The sequence below is a fragment of the Barbus barbus genome, assembly GCF_936440315.1.
Source record: "Barbus barbus genome assembly, chromosome: 39".
In the NCBI taxonomy this organism is placed as follows: domain Eukaryota; kingdom Metazoa; phylum Chordata; class Actinopteri; order Cypriniformes; family Cyprinidae; genus Barbus; species Barbus barbus.
In genome coordinates this window covers 14,877,106-14,896,243 of record NC_136717.1, presented here as the reverse complement: position 1 = coordinate 14,896,243, position 19,138 = coordinate 14,877,106, and the positions used below count along the sequence as shown (strand labels likewise).

Genomic DNA, 19,138 nt, shown 5'->3' with positions numbered 1-19,138 from the left:
ACAGTAAATAACAGGGTTTGGAACGGTAATAAACAGCACAAGCCTTGAGGGAGAATTATTGATGGAGCAAAAGATCAGTGCCTTAAAAACAGCTAATAGTGCATTACAAACAAAATAGACTCATTGAAACATTTCAAGTGGCCCTCTAAAAACTGTTTATTGAAGAGAAACAGTACAATTTTATTGATCAGCATAACTCTTAAGTATTAAGTGCACTGTTCTTTGGATGTATATGGACTTTTGTCATGCTTGGGAGGTCAGACCGTATCGTTTTTTTTGTGTTCTATGATGCTGGTCTATTCAATTTTAAAATAAATCTGCTGTTTTTGTAATATTTTCCAATCTAATGATCTTATTGCTCATATTTTTCAGAGGCCATTTCCTAAATGACGTAATATACACCGTATCAAATTTGATAAGGGGCATAAAATGCTGTCATAAAAAACTTTTGCCTTCCCTCCTGCCCTTCGGCAACAATGGTCTCCACCATTTTTTATCAGCCTCTAAATGCTCTAATTTCATTTCCCAACAGCTACCTTGGATACAGTTGCCTTAGGCTTCCATTTTGCCTCAAATCCAAACAAAGTTTGTGTAGTGAAAAGGCAAACCAATTATGTTGTGTCATTCGGCAATTCCATAAAGGTTAGATGCTCTTTACTATTGTAACTCAAGCACATTAACCAAGACCCTTTTGTGAGTTAATTTACTTAATTGTTTTTCATATGAAGAATGAAGTCTTTTTTTTTTTTTTTGGTGCATAAATGAGATTTAATTTTTTTAACATGCTACAAGTGCGCAATTATGGCCTAGCTAAATAAATAAATATATAAATAATACATATTTTGAGAATAATTAAACCCATATCAGACTCCTCATACAAAAAGATGAACTGATTTTAATCTACAAATGTGTGAGGAACTATATTCAGGTGCATTAAATATTCAATATTGCTCTATTATTTATGGGAACAGAGGGAATAGCTGATTGCTGAAAATTTTGACTGATGATTGTGTGAATCCTGTTTTTTTAGTAAAGGAACATTCTCTTTTCATTTCACTTTATTTAAGGAATTTCAAAATGTGTGAAGGCATTCTCTACACAGTTACTTTGACAGAAAACAGGCTTTGCAATACAAAGACATTTGTGTGTGTGAAAGTACGAGAGCAACACTGTGACTATGAAAACCGTCACACATCATTTTAATCCTATAGAACTTTTTATACACAGGCTCTTTTGTATTCTCATTTAAATGAGGAAAGGAAAATAACGTTACTTTAATCACATTAAATGGATTGCAATTTACATAAGTCACGTAAACAATTCACAGTGCTTTATAAATGAAACAAAAGACAGTATGTAATAGAAAAATGTGAACACCTGACCAGCTAATCAAAGATCTCTCTCTATATTTATACTATGACAATCACATCTGCAGCTCATTTTTGTGCTAAATATCTATATTCTATACTGGAAAATATTTATAATTATACCTTGACTTTCTTTAAATAAGAGCCATTATTCTTGATACAAGACTTTATGATGGTAATGAGTCACTTAGTGTAGAATGGCCGGTTCTTTACCTGTAAATCACAGGGGATATTACCACACAAAGCCGAGGTGCCATTACTCATATCATCTGTCAGAAACTCCAAGGAAACCTCAGTCTACGAACATCTACAGTTTAGCACATGCACATGCAACAATTCAAAGGAAACAGATCTCCTTCAATTTATTTATACAAGTATTATATTTCTTATTTTAATAGGAACAAATGGCCCTGCCAAATTATCCAGCAGCTTTCCATAGCCAAAATCTCTTCACTTGTTAGAAAAGGCTTGAAAATTGGGTGTATAATGATTTGCTTAGACCATGTCTTCAGCAGCAGGAACGGTGGGTGATCAGTGTCCATGAGGTTCTAGCTGTAGTACAGGTAGATCCATGGGTTTGTGCAGCTGTTAAGACTGGCGAGGAGCATGATAGTGACAAACACTGGCCCTGTAGAACAGTTACGAGACTAAATTAAGAATCACACACAAAATAACAAATTGCATATATATAGGATGTGTTCAGACTTGGAACCGATTGTGTGCTCTGTGCAAAAATATTGCCTGTGTGCACCATCTGGTGTCAAAACATGATTCAGTTTAATCTGATCAGCTCTTATGTTGGCTACTAACTAATGAATGGTTTTTACTAATGCCTATGTATCTGCTAGATCTGCAGCTGAGCGGAGATGGACTATTCTCACAACAGAAAATGGTTGTGAGTAATCATATATACATGATGACTTATACACATTAATGGGCCTTCAGTCACATCTGTTATCATAAGAGATAAATATTGCCTACCACACTGTAACCATGTATGGAGACATACATTTTTACTTTTTGTTATTTGATATTGTTTTATTCATCAATGCCTAAAAAAAATTATTATATAAAAAATGTATATATGCAAAAAGATTTATGGACAAACTGATGACAAAACCTGCGATGTGAAAAAACCTGTCATTAAAAAAGAGTTTCTTATTAAAAATAACTTTTATGCATTTAAACATAGAAATGTTTTAGAAAAATAATGGAGGGACATGTGTATAAATATTTACAAAAATAATATTGAAAATATTTAGTAATCTTTTATGATAAACTTTCAAATAAATATTTAAGATTCTAGTTGGTTCACATAATTACTCAATAACTTGTACGGAACAATGTTTTACTAAGTCAAATATAAATGCCAAACAGAAGCATATCAGGCTTTTGAACAGCAACTTTGACAAACCTTGCGTTGGCGCACTGTTTGGACTCCAAGCTGACCAGAGCTGGACCACGAAGAACGGGCTCCAGCAGAGGGTGTACACCAGGATGATAATAAAAGTCATTTTGACAGTCTTCAGCATTGCGCTTGATATCCCTTTAGAGCTGGAGCACCCATCACCTATGCTGCTCTGCAAGGCTTTCATCTTCATGTTGAAATAGATCCCTGTGCAAATCTTTATCTGACAATACATCAAGATTACGGCCGGCAGAGCAAACACGGACAGAGTGATCCACGTTATGTATATTCTGCCTCCCCAGGGCTCAATAAACGTCGCCCAGCAGTCGAAAACATTCTTCTCAACTTCTTGGAGAGAGAAGATGAACATCTGCGGAGCGCTGAACACCAGGGAGATGAGCCATGCTGCGCTTATGGCAACATATCTGCGGAAAGACCCTCTAAAGAACGACACCATGGGTTTGCAGACCGCGTGATAACGATCTATGGTCATGGCCACGATCATGTACGTGGACACGAACATCCCGACCACTTGAAGATACTTAACCGCTTTGCACACCAGATCGGAGCCTTTGAACCGGTGCGTAATCTCCATGGATAACTGCGGCAGGACTTGGAAGAAAGCGACCACCAGGTCAGCCAGGCACAGGTGCAGAAGAAACAGCTGAGTTCGAGTTCGTCTTTTCCGTCTTTTCCAAAGGGCATGGAGGAGGAACAAATTGCTAAATGTTGCCAGCACGAAAATGCACCCAAGAACTGCAGCTTTCACGAGCGCAAAGTGTCCCTCGGATAAACCAAACGCTTCCTGCTCACTGGAGCAATTACCGCTGCTGCAATTAAGGTTATCAGCCATTGTACAATAAATCCCACCTTAGAAAGTGAATGTGACCGTTTAGTGTGTTATGTTAGAAGGTGTTTGACCGCTGCACTTCAGCGCTTACGCACACGGCACGGTGAGCTATGGCGCAAATTGGTGCTGAGGACTCCAACGTGACTACCGGTAAGCTACCTGTGTTCACGCACGTCAGGCATTCAGTCATATATTCAATTACGCGCTGAACAAACACTTGACATAATTTTTCTGCAGTTGCTCATTAATATTTTTGAGGTCAATCGCAACCTGACATCACCAAATTAGCCTTGTGATTTAATTCCCATAAGGGTTTAAGCATTTAAATATAATCTATGATTTAGATCTTATTAACCATGAAAAGTGACAAAAGAGTGCTGCAGTGTGCTTAATTATCTATAAAATGACTTTCAACTGCATTTTCTATTTATATAATGCATATTAAGATGAATTTGTTTCTTCATCAGAACAGATTTGCAGAAAACTTTAACATTTAACTTTAAAATCTAACTTCTGGCCAAAATAAATCCACTTGCTCACTATTGGATCCTCTGCAGTGAATGGGTGCCGTCAGAATGAGTCCAAACAGGTGCTTTATCTGTGATATTTCTCTCCCAATTCAGATGAGAAGACATTAATTGATGTACTGGAGTGGTGTGGATTATTGTGATGTTTTTATCAGCTGTTTGGACTCTCATTTTGATGGCACCCATTCACTTCAGAGGATCCATTGCTGACAAAATTATGTGATGCTATTTCTCCAAATCTGTTCTGATGAAGAAACAAACTGATGTTTGGTGAACTATTCCTTACAGAGAGACTGTTTGTATCTTTAAAATGCATTTTGTGTTGCATTACAGGACTATTTAAGTCAACAGCAAACATTATATATTAAAAAATATAGCCTATTACCAGCCCCACTGAATGAATTATGTCAGCTTTTTAATTCCTTTTAACCTATCCTGCAAAAACATCCATCATATACTGTAAAGTGTGTGAGAGACATCCAAATAACCAAACCTTCAAATATGGTTGTATTTCTAACAGTAAAGTTCATGTTGAAATGGCATATTCTAAATAATAAATTATAGCATATTTCAGATTTAATTAAGCAGACCATTGTGGTGTCCCTGAAGTAAAGTCAAGCTTTTGATCAGCATTCTTTTATGATTTGTGTGTGTGTGTGTGTGTGTGTGCATGCATGTGTGTTTTAGATTAAAAACACTGGTAATGAATTGACTTTCATATTTGATGATGCTTTGACTAAACGAGCTTGATTTATTTGCTATATATCGTTTCAAGCATTTTTTTTTTACTTTACTACAGCAGCAAAGACTTGTAATAAAGCTGATACAATGCACAAATATACTCTATTCAAGTGTATAGTCGTATTATTGTGTTTTGTACTTTTGTATTTTATTGTAGACAAAACATCTCTAGCACAAGCATCAAAACTATTTAAATATTTTTACAGATTTCACCTAAGCACCATAAAATAATAAATTATTTGATCAAACACTATAAACTTTGACCAATTAAAAACAAAAGAACAATTAATATTAACATTTATAATATTACCAATAACAATTAACAAGGTAGGCTAATTAATGCATTTTACAGGGCACTATAAAGGCACACAATGGAAATAATTGTAAAAAGTTTGAAAGACTAAATTAGAAATCTTAATAAAAACAGATTTGGTTATAGGGCATAATCTCTTTTTATGAATTGAATATTTACCATGCAATATAAAAATAATAGCCTACCATAGGCCTCCATAAATATAGAATTTAATGTTCTTATTATTTATTTACACTACATAATGATATATCGCGTAAATTATAGTTGTATTGTCTTGTGAAAAAAAACCGTTGTTTAAAGTTATTTCTGAAGGGACTGCATGCGTTTATTATTTTTTTTATTTTTAATGGACTTGGGGTTATCTGCCTAGTTACAACTCTGCATTACCTCAGCGTGTCACGTGACTACATGGCGTTTCTCTATTGGTCAGCACCGTACCGGGGACGTTGTTTGTGTTAAAAAGCAGGAAGCGCACACTTTAGTTTTTTTTTTATTATTAACTGGGTTTCTTTGGGCTATCATACTGAACGTCATTTGTCTCTGTTTAGCAGGAAGTGTTATCTCATGTCTTTCTATTTTTTTCTCTATTTCATTCTCGAATATCTGTAAGTATCACCATACCTTTTAAAATTCATTTAAATTTGAACTGATCAGAAGTCAGTTATTAGCACTCAGGTTACTATAACGTTAGGCTGATTAACCACACCTGAGTCTGTAAATGAAGTGTGTCTTCTTCCTAGTCGTCCGAGTAGTTGCTCCGCTGGACTAATATAAGGTTAATTATGTGTTTTGGACGCGTGCGCTTGTTGGCATGAATTATTCACATTTTTTATTTTTTACATAGAGAGAGATCGTTTTTCTTCTTATTCAGTGACATGACCAAAACTAGACTTTATTAACAAAAATACAGATGTGGATATGCTGTTATATAAATAAAAAGTCTAGTTTTGGTTTAAGAGCACTTGTTAAACAGGTATGCTACTGGTATTGTTCATAATCTTGTGACCTGTTATGGGTTAACTTGTATGTGATATGTTTGATAAGACCTGTTATGCACTACCAGTTAAAAAGTTCAGACTGAATTTGTTGATAATGGTTTGAAGGAGGATGTTTGTTAGGCTAATATTAAAATCCCTGTAGTCTATGTAGCTTAGAATTTGTAGCTATGACTGAATTTACCATACAACAAGGCCTGAAGTTGCATATTTTTAATGAAGTAATAATAGTCCAAATATCACGGACAAAATATATGATTATTAAAAGGTTGGTTCATTAATTCGTTCTTGTGGCATCTTTCCGCTGGATGATGTAACGCTACTGAATATTGTTGAGCAACACTGCTGCTCAGCCGTTAGTATTTAAGAGTATTAATTAGTAACAGCATTTATTAATAGCACATTAATTATTATTATTATTATAAAACCGTTAGTTTAATAAAATTCATCCTTCTGCTAGAGGATGTAGTACGTGGCCTGTAATTGCAACTGTTACCATTTAGTGGATTTTATGTGCTGACCAATCAGCAGCCAGGATCGGGACTATAACGTTTAAAATCAATAAAGAGCAGGTTGTTGCCTAAAATATTAATTTCCAAATAAACCATAGGTACATGTGCGACTTTTGTTTGACCTGAGGCAGCGTTACATTATTCTCCCACCCCAATGGCCTGTTCACACCAAGAATGTTAACTATAAAGATAATTATATTAGTGTCCACACTAATGCACAGTAACGGTTTTTATAAGAACATGCTGCATTTGTTTTTTTTTTTCCTTCCACAAACCGTTACACTTCCACAAATCGCTCTGAAAATGGTTCCAACTATATTGTTTCTGTTCTCGTTACAGTTGTAGTGTGGGCTTCTCTGTTCTCATTAAATTAGAACAATTATTGAAACTTGGTGTGAACAGACCTCAAGTCTAAAGTTAGGATGTGAAAAATGAAATGTTGTAAATAAGACTCTAACAGAATTTACCATGGTTACTAAACTAGTAGTTGTTAGGAGTTTAATTTTTCTGAATTATGGCCCCAGCTTTAGTAGTTAAAATGCTTAATTTGTATGTGTTTTCCCACATAGTTCAATGTATCCAGTCCTGTTGCACTAAGTAACCATCAGTTAAGTGCAGTGTTCCTCAGAAGAGCACCGCTGCTTATGCAGAGATGGAGGAACGCGCTCGTAGCTGCCTGCTGCGCTCCAAAACCACTCTGGAGCAGGACATCAAAGCCTCCTACTTGATGGACCACATGGTCAGCGACGGCGTCCTGACGAATGATGAAGAATCAAGGGTGCTTAGCAAGGTTTGTTGTGGTGTTTAAACATGTTCAATTTTAAAAAGTGAATGTAAGTCAAGTTTACCTTTTTCTTGCTTGTCCAGCCTAATAGAAGAGAGCAGGCCACAGCCCTGCTAGAGGTGCTATTGAGGAAAGACAACAGGGCCTACATCTCCTTCTACAATGCGCTGATCAGGGAGAGTTATGGCGATCTGGCCAACCTCCTTCATAATGACCTGCCGCTCCTCAGCCCTGAGGGAGAGAGGAGCTTTGCTGATGGAGTGTCTCCCTCTGGTAACCACTTGGACATGTATGAACTTGTTTTTGAAGAAGGTTGGTATGAGATGCTGGAGTTTTTGTTTTTTTATTCTAGTCCAGGCGATTCTAAGTGAAGGTGGCGTGCCTCAGAGACCTGTGGTGTTTGTGAGCCGACCTGCTCTGCTCAACCTGATCCGGGAGAAGCTGTACCGACTGCAGAATACGCCGGGCTGGGTCACTGTGTTTGGCATGGCAGGCTCAGGGAAGTCTGTGATGGCTGCCGAGGCTGTTCGAGACCATGCCCTCATTAAGGGTAATGACTTTAGGATTTTGTGATTTTATTAAAGAAGGCTTATATATTTTTAAATGTTAAGCTTTCTAATTTATTTTGTTTGGGTGTTTTGTGTATTGTTTTGTGCATTTTATTTGAATTATTTATTGATTCTGTCTTTTTGTTTTTTGTTCATGTTTTTGATTTTATTTTTTTTACATTTGTTTTAGCATATTTTTTATTTTAAATTAGTTTTTTTTTGTTTATTTGCTTTTTCTATTGTGAATCGTTAATATATTCTACACTGAGTGAAAATCAAAAAGAAAAATAATGGAGGACAAATTATTTCAATTAAAAGTAAATAAAGGTATGTTTTAAGAGTTTATTTTCTAAGAGACTACAGGGCTTATAATTTATTTATTTTTCTCTCTGTTGCTCAGAGTGTTTTCCAGGTGGTGTTCACTGGCTTTCTGTTGGCCAATGTGAGCGGGCAGACCTGTTGGTAAGGATGCAGTCTTTATGTTTCCGTTTGGAGCAGGGTCAAAGTTCAGAAACCAGTCAGCGGCCACCCTGCTCCATTGAGGAGGCCAAAGAGCGCCTACGGTTCCTAATGCTGCGCAGGTTCCCCAGGTAAGAGCTGGAAGGATATGGTATTAGTTCACTTTATTTACTCAGAACATCAGCCCCTTTCTCTTATGTTCATCCATCAGGTGCCTGCTTATTCTGGACGATGTTTGGGATAGCTCTACTCTCAGGTCCTTTGATATCCAGTGCAGAGTTCTTCTGACGACTCGCAATCGAAGTCTGGCTGACTCCGTAAGTGGTGAGTAGTTCATCTTAGTTTGCAATGCATAGCTGGATTCTGGGCCAACTACACCGAGTGGATATTCTATAAAAAGGTTCTAGGTTAGTCCGTGTCTAGGTAGATCTTGTGCCTGCTTGCGTCTGAAATTTGAAAAAAAAAATCCAAGGCAAATCCTGAACTAAATGAAATTACATAAAACTCTGATAATGAAGAGCAGCTGGTCTTGGAGATGAGCTATTTTCAGCTGAGGTTATGAGAGAAATGTTCCTTTGTCTATATTGTTGTGGTTATCTTGCATAATTCATTTAACATCCTAATTTCATTCAAAAGTAAGGGTTCATGTTTGTGTGTGTGCTTCTCTCTCTTTGTGTGTAGGTACAAGCTTTGAAGTGCCTGTTGAGAGTGGTCTAGATGAGGAGAAAGCCCTGGAAATTCTTGCTTTGTATGTTAACGGGAAACCACAGAAACTTCCAGAACAGGCCCGCAGCATTGTGAGCGAATGTAAAGGTACGAATCAATCTTTATGCAAAACTGAACCTGAACCTCTAGGTGCTGGGTCACGTTTGATAATTTTTTAAAGACAGCATTTTGAATAGCAACAGAGTAATAGTACTTAATACTATGGTTATAGTAATGAAGTATAATTAGTTTAGTCCTTTACACACCTGACCATTGTAAACTCTTTTTATGTTAGGTTCTCCTCTGGTTGTTTCTCTCATTGGAGCTTTATTAAGAGAGTTCCCTGACCGCTGGAGCTACTACCTGCGACAGCTTCAGAAGAAGCAGTTCAAGCGGATCCGCAAGTCATCGTCCTATGACTATGAAGCTCTGGACCAGGCCATGGATGCCAGCCTGCAGGTTTTGGAGCCCGGACACCGAGATCTGTACAGAGACCTGAGCATCATGCAGAAAGATGTCAAAGTGCCTGCTAAGGTCAGGCTTAAAATCTGTTGCCAACTACTAAAGGAGTGCTAGATACAGAATCAATGCCATTAAAATGCTTTGTTATATTGTACTTGCAAATTTGACATAAGGATGGATTTTTTTTAACTTTTTGTTGTTGGATTTTATTTGTTTTCTGTCATGTAGGTTCTGTCGGTGCTGTGGGATCTGGAGTTGGAGGAAGTGGAGGACGTCCTACAGGAGTTTGTGAATAAATCTCTGCTGTTTCGAGACTGTAACAAGCGACCATACCACTATTACCTTCATGATCTGCAGCTGGACTTTCTCATCGAACAGAATCGTGATCAAATTGCTGTGAGTTATGTTGCATGTCTTTTCATGAGAGACCACCAGAGAGGAAAGTCTGAATTGTCATGTTTCCTGTAGGAACTGCATAAAAAGTTGGTCCGTCAATACCAGCAGGTCTATAATGAAAGGCCACCCAGCTCTGGAGAAATAGACTGTTCGTATTGGTACCGCTTCCTCCCGTACCACATGGCTAAAGCAGGTCTGTCTAAGGTAATGTTACAGTATGGCCTAACATATCTTATGTATAATCTTCTAATTATTACTGGTACATCATGAACATTCAGTTCTCTCATTTCAGGAGCTTTATTCACTGATGTTTTCCTTGGACTGGGTCAAAGAGAAAGCTCAGTTTATGGGATCCGCCCATCTTATCAACGACTTTGTAGAATATGGTGAAACACTAGACAAAGAGGTATTTATACTGTTAAATTTGAATTTCTATTGATATTCCTTACAATTCAATGTCTTAATCAGTTTAGACTGCTCAAATAAAGTATTTACATGAAATTGGCACAGAATGCAGTTTGTATTAACAGGCCAGATTGGCAAAAGTCACTATTTGATTGTTGTGCCTCAGTCTGGACACCCATACATATGATACAAATTTGATAATGGCTTGTTTTTAAAAGGGTTTGTGTAATTTAATTTGTAATTTTTTAAATATATGTATTTTAAATTAAAGTGGTGCATTTCAAATGTTCTAAAATTCTAAAAGTTAACTTAAAACTAAGAAACTTTTGCACTTAACTTTTTGCAAAATCTTTTAATTAGCAAAACCATATGAAAGCAATAGAACATTTAGAATTATTACGTGAACATTTTATGGCTAATAAAATCAGTTGTGATCTTAGCCACAATAACACACCTCCTCCTGTTCTGTTTAATGATAAATTGTGGCGTTTTCACACAGAACAGTGAGGTGAGACTGCAGTTTCAGGAGTTCCTGTCTTTAAACGGACATCATTTGGAGCAGAGGCCGTTTCCTGACGTAGTGCAGTTGGCTCTGTCTCAGCCCGTGTGTTCAGAGGTTTACAGACAGGCCTTGATGCAGGCGCAGAAGGCGGCCAGCAGAGAGCAGCTCTATCTGGACTGGATGTATGCATCTCTCACTGCCTCACAGTAACTTTCATGTAGTAGATCAGATTGAAAACAGATTGATTTTGCTTAAAAGCGTGTTTTGACTTTTTAGGAACAAAAATAATAAGGACAGTTTGTCTCTGCTGGTCATGCATCCTCACCAGGGGTCTGTCTACTATGCTTGCTTCTCTAAAGATGGGAGTAAAATCGCCTCTTGTGGGGCCAACAAGGCGCTGCGGGTAAATATCCATGTGTCTTGCTGTTTGTCTTGACGCTGTGTTCAGTATTATGTGATGGCCAAATTTGTCTTTTTGTACTCAACAGGTGTTTAAAACAACCTCTGGAGAGAAACTTCTGGAGCTTCAGGCTCATGACGAAGACATTCTGTGCTGTGCCTTTTCTCCAGATGACCGTTACATTGCAACCTGCTCCAGTGACAGGAAGGTTAAGGTTAGCCCACTTTATTTGTTGGTCAGAATCTTTCTGTAGGGGAATAGTTTGCTCCAGGTTTTAAATATTCAGCCTCATACTCTTACAAATGTGTAAACCGTTTCTTTTCCTTTTTGTTGCTTAACAGACTTCAGACTCTGTACTGTTATCATGTGGTAAAGTTCTGTTAACATTGATCAAAAATCTGTCAGGAGGATGAAGTTTGTTTTGTGTGTTGTAGTTGTGGAGTGTTGAGCGAGGTACTCTTATCAGAGAGTTTGGGGAGGAACACGAGGAGCAAATAAACCACTGCCAGTTCACCAATACAGGCCGACGTGTTCTGCTGGCCACCTGCTCAAACGATAAAGTCACCAACACTAAGGTGAGATGCTTTTAGTGTTTGAAGTTTTACTTTTTAAAATGTTAGTTTTTTTTTTTGTAATGTACAGTAGGATAGTAGTTTTTTTTTAGTTCTTGAGTTTTTTTTTTTTTTTTTTACTTTTAGAATTTTTAGAATTCTTCATTATTTACTGTTTTTGATTTTTTTTCCCCCTTAATGTTTATACTTCTGAAGTTTTAGATTTTTTGTTAGACTTTTTAGTAGTTTTATAATTTTGTTAGAATTTTTAGTATTATAATTTAGTAGTATTGTAATTTACTGTTTGATTTAGAATTGTTTATATTTTTGCTATTTCAGGAGTTTTTTAATACTAGAATTTTATTCATTCATTACATTAAGTACGTTGTTGTATGAGTACTTGGTAAGTATATTCTAATGAACTGATTTTGTGTAACACTTGGCATCTTCCTTTTGAGTCACGATTTGCTGAATAAGTTACCAAGTTATTTCTTTAGCCACTCCAGTGAAGCATTTTCTCAGAATGATTCAGACTGATAACTTTAAAATTCTTTAATAAAATTAGCTTAAAGGAATGGCCAGTGCATAACGGTGCAGAAAGCAGGTGTGTAGTAGTGGCGCTCTGAGTTTGATAATTAAATCTCATCTGCACTTTTTTTTTTTTTTCCTGCACCCTCCATTTCCTCTTTCCACACTTAGAGGCAGATTTGGTGAACATGAGTAATGAGAATGACAGCTGGTAGGACGCTCGCTCAGAACAGCAGAGGAGGGGAACGGGGCAGCCGTGCAATTTTACAGCTTGTGAAATTAGCAGAGAATTGTGGGAGATCTGTAGGAGTGTGACAGCAGGAGTTTGAAGGTGCGAAAATGGAGAGTGAGTGAGCACGGGTGTCAAAAACGTAATGAGAGCACCCCCCCGGTGGAGGCGTGAGCACAAAAGGGGCATTTCGTGGAATATCTAGGCATGAGGAGTGAAAGAAACACCCTGAAATGAGATTTGGAGAATGTAACCGCAGATGTGTTGAACACAATACGTTTCCTGCAGACTAAATATGTTCTTCTCTTATATAGGCTGTCCTGTTCAATAGACCCTGACAGAGTGATCAAGACCCCTACACAAAGCATACTTTGTCCCTTTCCTCTATTCATCTTACCTTTTTGCCATCTTTCACTTCTTTCCATCTCTTTCTTGCAGCTATGGAACCCCAACAAGCCGAGCTCTCAGAACACTATGTTTGGACACATGGACCCTGTCAATCACTGTTGCTTTTCTCCCAGCGACACCTACCTCGCCACTTCATCCAGTGACGGCACCTTGAAGGTTGCTTAACCGTTTCTTTGTTTTTATTTATTGGCTGCCTGTTTTACTTCCATTAAATAAGCAAGCAAATTAATAATCAAATACAATATATATGCATGTTTTTAATATTTTAATTTTAATGCATTTTTTTTTATCGAATTAAATATTACTTATATTCTATAGAATATAAAAACAACTTAATCTACATCCTCCCATTTTCACATTTATAAGTGTCAAACTGCTGGATCATCTTTGTTCAGTACAGGTGTTCTCTTATGTTTCTTGCACTGTTGTCTTTTGTATCTGTCAGCTGTTTGAGGTGTCATCTGCGAACGAGTGGAAATCAATTGATGTCAATAGTTTTTTCCCAGAGAGTGACGATGAAATAAAAGCCATCGTGAAATGCAGCACTTGGTCGGCCGATGGCTCACGGATCATTTGTGCTGCCAGAAACGCTGTGTTTGTAAGTGATTTTGTGAGTAGTGTTGTGAAATGAGAGGAGTTGGCATCGCCACTCAATATTTTTGATTTGGTGCCTGTAACAGCTTTATATATATATATATATATATATATTAATTTGATTCACATCAGTCACACAAACACTTAAATTTAACAGGCATAATCTTATGATAATGTACTTTAATGCACCAATTCAAATAATAGCATTCATAAAACGCAAATTCCTCTATCAGTTATCTACTGAAGTTGTTGGAAGATTTTTTTGTATATTGTCTGTATTGTATGCATGTAGGTGTTTGATGTGAAGACGTCAGACATGCTGTTGGAGATGAAGACGAGTCGTCTGAGCACAGTGCAATACTGCCATGCGTGTCCCAACAGCAGTCTGCTGGCCGTTGCACTCTCTCATTACACTGTAGAGGTACAACACAAAGTGAAAATATATTTGAATTATTCTGTAGATATAATTTCCAAACACATTTTGCCTCTTCACTTAACTCTAGGTTAGCAATTTTGTTTCCATATGATGGTTTTGTGACCAAAAGACTGAATTTTTTAATATTCAGTTGAAATCTACTTAAACTCTTAGACGTTGCATCTGCTGTAACCCCTTAGTTGTGTTTTAGTTTGACCAAGCAACGTCGAAGTGTTGTGAGAGGTTTGTGAGGTGTATGTGTGTGTATATATATATATATATATATATATATATGTATATGTACAGTAATATTGTGAAATTTAGTAACTTTTCCTATTTTAAATGTTACTTACTACTCTGACAGCTGATTTTTTTTTTTTTTTTTAATGTAGAAACCATGATAACAGGTTTCTTTGAATGGAAAGTTCAAAATAAATGCTAAATTATTAGTTCAGTAAATTAGTCCTAGTAGTTCAAAAGTATTAAATTTATTTGAAAATCATTTGTAATTTCTTAAGTGTCAGTTGATCAATTTAATGCATCATTGCTGAATGTAGGAATATTAGTTTGACCCCAAACATTTGAACAGAAGTGTAGAAAACATGGAATATGGTAATCTTGATTTGTTAATGCTGGGGTTTTTATTTATTTATTTTAAGTTGTGGAACTTTGAGACCAGTAAAAAGAGAGCCGAATGCAATGGTCACCTGAGCTGGGTTCACTGTGTCCAGTTTTCACCCGATGGCTCACTCCTGTTGTCCTCCTCTGATGATCAGACCATCAGGGTAAGCTAGCTTTGGTCGGTCGCTCTCTTCCTGTAGCGTGACAGTTTTTTTTTTTGCAGTTATTGTTTGTACAGTATTGACTGTATTTATCACAACAAGTGTTAACGCTTGTCTAGCTGTGGGAGACGGATCGGGTTCACACCTCCTCTGCTGCGGCTCTGAAGAGGGATTCTGATGTTCTCTTCTCCCACAGTGACATTACAATAGTGGCACCAGACAGCAGAAATAGATTACAGGTACGGTCCACCAGAGACCTGCGTATCTACTGTTAGCTTGCTGCTGTTTTTTTGGTTGATTGCATGTACAATATATGACATCTAACTCTGCAATCAGGTACGGACTGGATCGGCAGGTGATGTTCTGTTCGAGAGCGAAGAGTTGCCATCCAGGATTCGCTGTACTTGCATCAGCAGAAATGCTTCGTTTGTGGCCCTGGGAACTGAGGACGGAACTGCACAGGTATTTCAGCTCACCTGTGGGTTATTATCATCATCGCCAATGCTCTCTTCCTAATTCTCTACTCAATTTCTTGGGTTTTTGGATGAGCATGCAAAGCACTCTGGGTAAAAATAGCCTTCAGGATGCTTGTGGGTGTTTTGACTCTCCTCCAGCAATGAGATTTGCCATGGCTGTCAACTGCACTCAGCCCTCTAATCTCTCGCCCTTCCTTTCCCAAACCAGTCCCTTCCCTTCTCTTCCTACTGAATGTCGTCGTGCTGGAGGCGAGCGTTGTCCTCCTGTGTTGCACAGTGTGTACTGTAGTGTAATAGATGTGACTGGTGCATCGGGGACAGCGGGGACGCCTAGAGGTAATAGCTGACTGATAAAATAAGCAGTGTTCTCTCAATCTTACGTTACACATGTTTACTGCCAAACAGCCATTTATTTAGATTGCTCCTCTCCATCTCTGCCTGATTGTGTGTTCACCTGAAAGAGAGCTGGACAGATGGATTTAGAAAAGCAGTAAAATGAATTTAAAATGAAAAACTTTAAAGAATGTACCTGGTTTAGTACAAATGAAGTCACTATGACATACTGTTTACCACGGACAATTACAACACACTTTTTTTATATATGTATTTTGTTAGTGTTTTTGTTGTTGTTTTTTTGTTACATTTTACTTTTAAACTATTTTTTAAACTAATGGAACTATTTTAGTGGTAATTGTGGGGTTGATAGAGCTGGCCATTTTATCTTAACTTTAAAATGTTTGATGTAAGGTTTTATAGTTATTTGTAGCTTTTTTTTATGTAAGGCTCTCCTTCGTCTGCAGTAATGTTGGTAACATTATGAAACACCAGAGGGCACCAAATCGTTACTGGACTGTGCAGAACATGGCATATGTGAACAGCTCACTACTAAAGCAATTGTCTTTCAGTAAATGCAGTTAGTCTGTAATGGTGGGTTTCTTGCATCTCACAACCTGAAGCTGATTTTCACTGCATTTGATCATGGGCATGCAAGACCAGAACACCAGCTCCGTAAGCAAAAATACATCAATATTTTTGAGGGCCGATAGTCAGTCTGGCATTTCTGAATGCCAGACACAGAGGGGCAAACTAACCCATCTTTAAGTGTGCACTTTCTTAATCGCATTTACATGATGTATTGCTGCTGAAGTTTGAGATTACAGCTGAATATGAGTGTCATTAGTAGTTCAGGCCTATATAGTTATAAGGTTATTTATATCTATATATTCGAGTCTTTTAGATAATGCTTTCATTACTTAGTTTTTATGTCAGTGTCAAGTAGTTGTGTAAAGGTTTGCTGAGCATTTTGCAGTCACATTATCTTTTTCTTATTTGGTCACAATATTTATTTTCTCACTTTTTAAAAGGTTAATTTTTTTCTCTCTAAATTTCAGTAGTGCTATGCAAAATAACTGTACACAATTAAGTAAATGCAAATAAAATGAAAAGTTGCAGTTGCATTTGAACAAAGTTTTACATTGTCTGTCTGTCTGTCTGTCTGTCTGTCTGTCTGTCTGAAGGTGTTGGAGGTTCCATCTGGAAAAACATCACCGACTCTCACTGGTCACACTAGGACTGTTCACCACTGTCAGTTCACTGATGATGGTGAAACCCTCATCACATCCTCAGAAGACACCACTGTCCGGGTAATTGACTGTTTCTCTTAGCAAAGATGTGGTCTATTATGTTCAGTTCTTTAGTCAAATACAAATAAATTTCAGTTATCACGTTTTTTTAACATAATTAACCAAACATTCATGTTTATGTAAAAGCTTATGTGGAATCATACTCGCACTTTTTTTTTTTTTTCTTCTCCTGGAAGTTTGGTCTGTACCTCATGCAGAATTATTCTTTCAGTGAGGACAAATTACTGTTTTTGTGTTAGAATGTGGGGATATTACATTATTTTTTTTTAAATAACCTTATGTGCATTATTTTCTGGCTGTGAGGAGAGTTGAATGACAAGTCTACCAATTTGCAGTTTAGTAATTATGCCACATGCTCACAAACTTCTGCTGCAGCTGTTGTGTTAGTTTGAGGAGTTTTAGGCATTGGGTCATTACAGGGCTCATTGATTCATTGTGTCGTTGATGACAAGCTGAGGATGTATGTGTGGGGGGGGGGGGGGCTGTTTAGTAATTGATAGTTGTGAGCTGCTGCATGGACATTAATATTCTGTAAGAATGGATAGTAGCCCGTAGTACTAAGAAAGTTTATCACTTCGAACCAAAATCAATACTTCAATGCTATATGCTTGGCAAGATTTCAGTAGATTGGCTCAGTTTCAGTAGACCTTAAATGTCAATGTTAACCTTTGAGAGGATGAGCATTGTCTTTGTCTGCAGGTGTGGAAGTGGAGGACAGGTGAGTGTGTGGTGCTGGAGGGCCATAAGGAGCCAGTCAGGAAGTTTCACCTGTTGAACAACTCTACTTCCTCTCACCTGTTCTCTTGGTCGTTTGATGGCACTGTTAAGGTAAACAGAACCTCTGCTAATTTCTCTGTGTTTGCCAATGAATAAATCCAACTAAAGCGCACAGAGTATGAAAGATGACGTGTAGACCCCATTTAACTCTTTTCTATAGACTGCATTGCTTTCGGTGCAAAACATGGTTATCAAGACCAAATTGTGGACTGAAAGCAGTCAATCATGATAAATAGGTGATGCATGAGCTTAATCACTTGCAAACAGCTTTTTTAGGATCTCATCAGCAGTAGTCGTTACACTTCACCCCAGTTGTAATCGGAGCTTCTGTGGGAAAGACTGTTTACATGGTCCACAACTTCCTGCCACTTTCCACAAATAGGGTACAAAAATCTGCCAGAACCATTTAAATTTGGTCTATAAAAAGAGGTGCATGGCCTCGATTCAAAGTCTCAGTGAATTATAAAAGCTTTTTTATTTTCTGTTCCATTTGTATGAGGTCTAAATAGTTTGAAATAGATTTTAGGTATTTGTGTAATTATCTTGGAATAGAAAAAGAATGGAAAAAAATGAATAAAATTACTGTTTTTAAAACTGACTACACCTAACTGGTTAACAGGAGGGCAAATTTAGTATGAATTAGGCTTTAACTTTGTAGGATCTAGATTTTTTTTTTATTATTATTTTTACTACGATAAAGGACTAAGTAAAATTCTTTTTTATTATATATATATATATATATATAGAATTATATATGAATGCGGCTTTTTTTTGTAGTCATCTGAGGTGAGAGGCCAAAATATGTACTTGAATGTTTAAAACTATAGCAACCTTTCATATCAGAGTTCCCTTGTTTTTTGTTTAGGTACATTTATAATTGTCATGCATTTCAATTTTCAAAGTTTTAATTATTTAAATCATGTCGTGGTACACTGAAGTGTATTATATTAATGCAATGCTCCTTCCATTTTCAGAAAAGCAGTCTGTTTCTCTTTGCAGGTCTGGGATCTGAACAGAGGTCAGATGCTGCAAGACCTTGAGTGTCATAAGGGTGCTGTCCTGTCATGTGACGTGTCCTCTGACGGATATCTCTTTGCCACCACATCAGCCGATAGGACTGCTAAGGTCAGAGAATAGGCACAGATTCATACATCAGATCAGTGTCAGCGGACAAGATATTGTTCGCACTAAAATCTCAGAGCTTTGGCCGCCTCTGTGTTTAGATTCTGGACTCTGACTGTGTGAACACCTGCTCCCGTTACACTGTTAGGACTGTGCTAGGTGACTATCTGGAGTATCTTTACTGAGCCCTGGGTGCTTGCCTTAATGATGGCATTGTACAGCCAAATTCTGACTAATTA

At 37.2% G+C, this 19,138-nt stretch overlaps 2 protein-coding genes across 6 annotated transcripts in view; one reads left to right on the top strand and one right to left on the bottom strand.

Moving 5' to 3' along the window:
- The window catches only part of LOC306858459 (apoptotic protease-activating factor 1-like), a 40,604-nt gene that overhangs the window by 3,969 nt on the left and 17,497 nt on the right, over positions 1–19,138 (top strand). Inside the window, exons 1-24 of one of the 5 annotated variants that reach the window (XM_079399019.1) lie at positions 5,659–5,811; positions 7,283–7,503; positions 7,581–7,770; positions 7,850–8,047; positions 8,446–8,635; positions 8,716–8,828; positions 9,186–9,317; positions 9,505–9,743; positions 9,900–10,067; positions 10,140–10,271; positions 10,360–10,473; positions 10,972–11,156; positions 11,251–11,377; positions 11,463–11,588; positions 11,809–11,949; positions 13,121–13,246; positions 13,536–13,688; positions 13,977–14,105; positions 14,759–14,884; positions 15,001–15,120; positions 15,218–15,343; positions 16,875–17,000; positions 17,700–17,828; positions 18,777–18,902. In XM_079399019.1, coding sequence (XP_079255145.1) covers positions 7,366–7,503; positions 7,581–7,770; positions 7,850–8,047; positions 8,446–8,635; positions 8,716–8,828; positions 9,186–9,317; positions 9,505–9,743; positions 9,900–10,067; positions 10,140–10,271; positions 10,360–10,473; positions 10,972–11,156; positions 11,251–11,377; positions 11,463–11,588; positions 11,809–11,949; positions 13,121–13,246; positions 13,536–13,688; positions 13,977–14,105; positions 14,759–14,884; positions 15,001–15,120; positions 15,218–15,343; positions 16,875–17,000; positions 17,700–17,828; positions 18,777–18,902 — 3,354 coding nt within the window. In that variant the 5' untranslated portion in view covers positions 5,659–5,811; positions 7,283–7,365. Of the gene's footprint in view, positions 1–5,658; positions 5,812–5,854; positions 6,180–7,282; positions 7,504–7,580; positions 7,771–7,849; positions 8,048–8,445; positions 8,636–8,715; positions 8,829–9,185; positions 9,318–9,504; positions 9,744–9,899; positions 10,068–10,139; positions 10,272–10,359; positions 10,474–10,971; positions 11,157–11,250; positions 11,378–11,462; positions 11,589–11,808; positions 11,950–13,120; positions 13,247–13,535; positions 13,689–13,976; positions 14,106–14,758; positions 14,885–15,000; positions 15,121–15,217; positions 15,344–16,874; positions 17,001–17,699; positions 17,829–18,776; positions 18,903–19,138 lie in introns of those variants that run through there. The other 4 variants (XR_013783211.1, XM_079399020.1, XM_079399021.1 and 1 more) reach the window with 4 other exon arrangements.
- avpr2l (arginine vasopressin receptor 2, like) lies at positions 1,916–3,628 on the bottom strand (the record flags this gene model as incomplete). The annotated part of the gene is made up of 2 exons (XM_079398629.1): positions 1,916–1,995; positions 2,782–3,628. 2 exons carry the CDS (start codon positions 3,626–3,628, stop codon positions 1,916–1,918), a joined length of 927 nt encoding a protein of 308 aa, XP_079254755.1.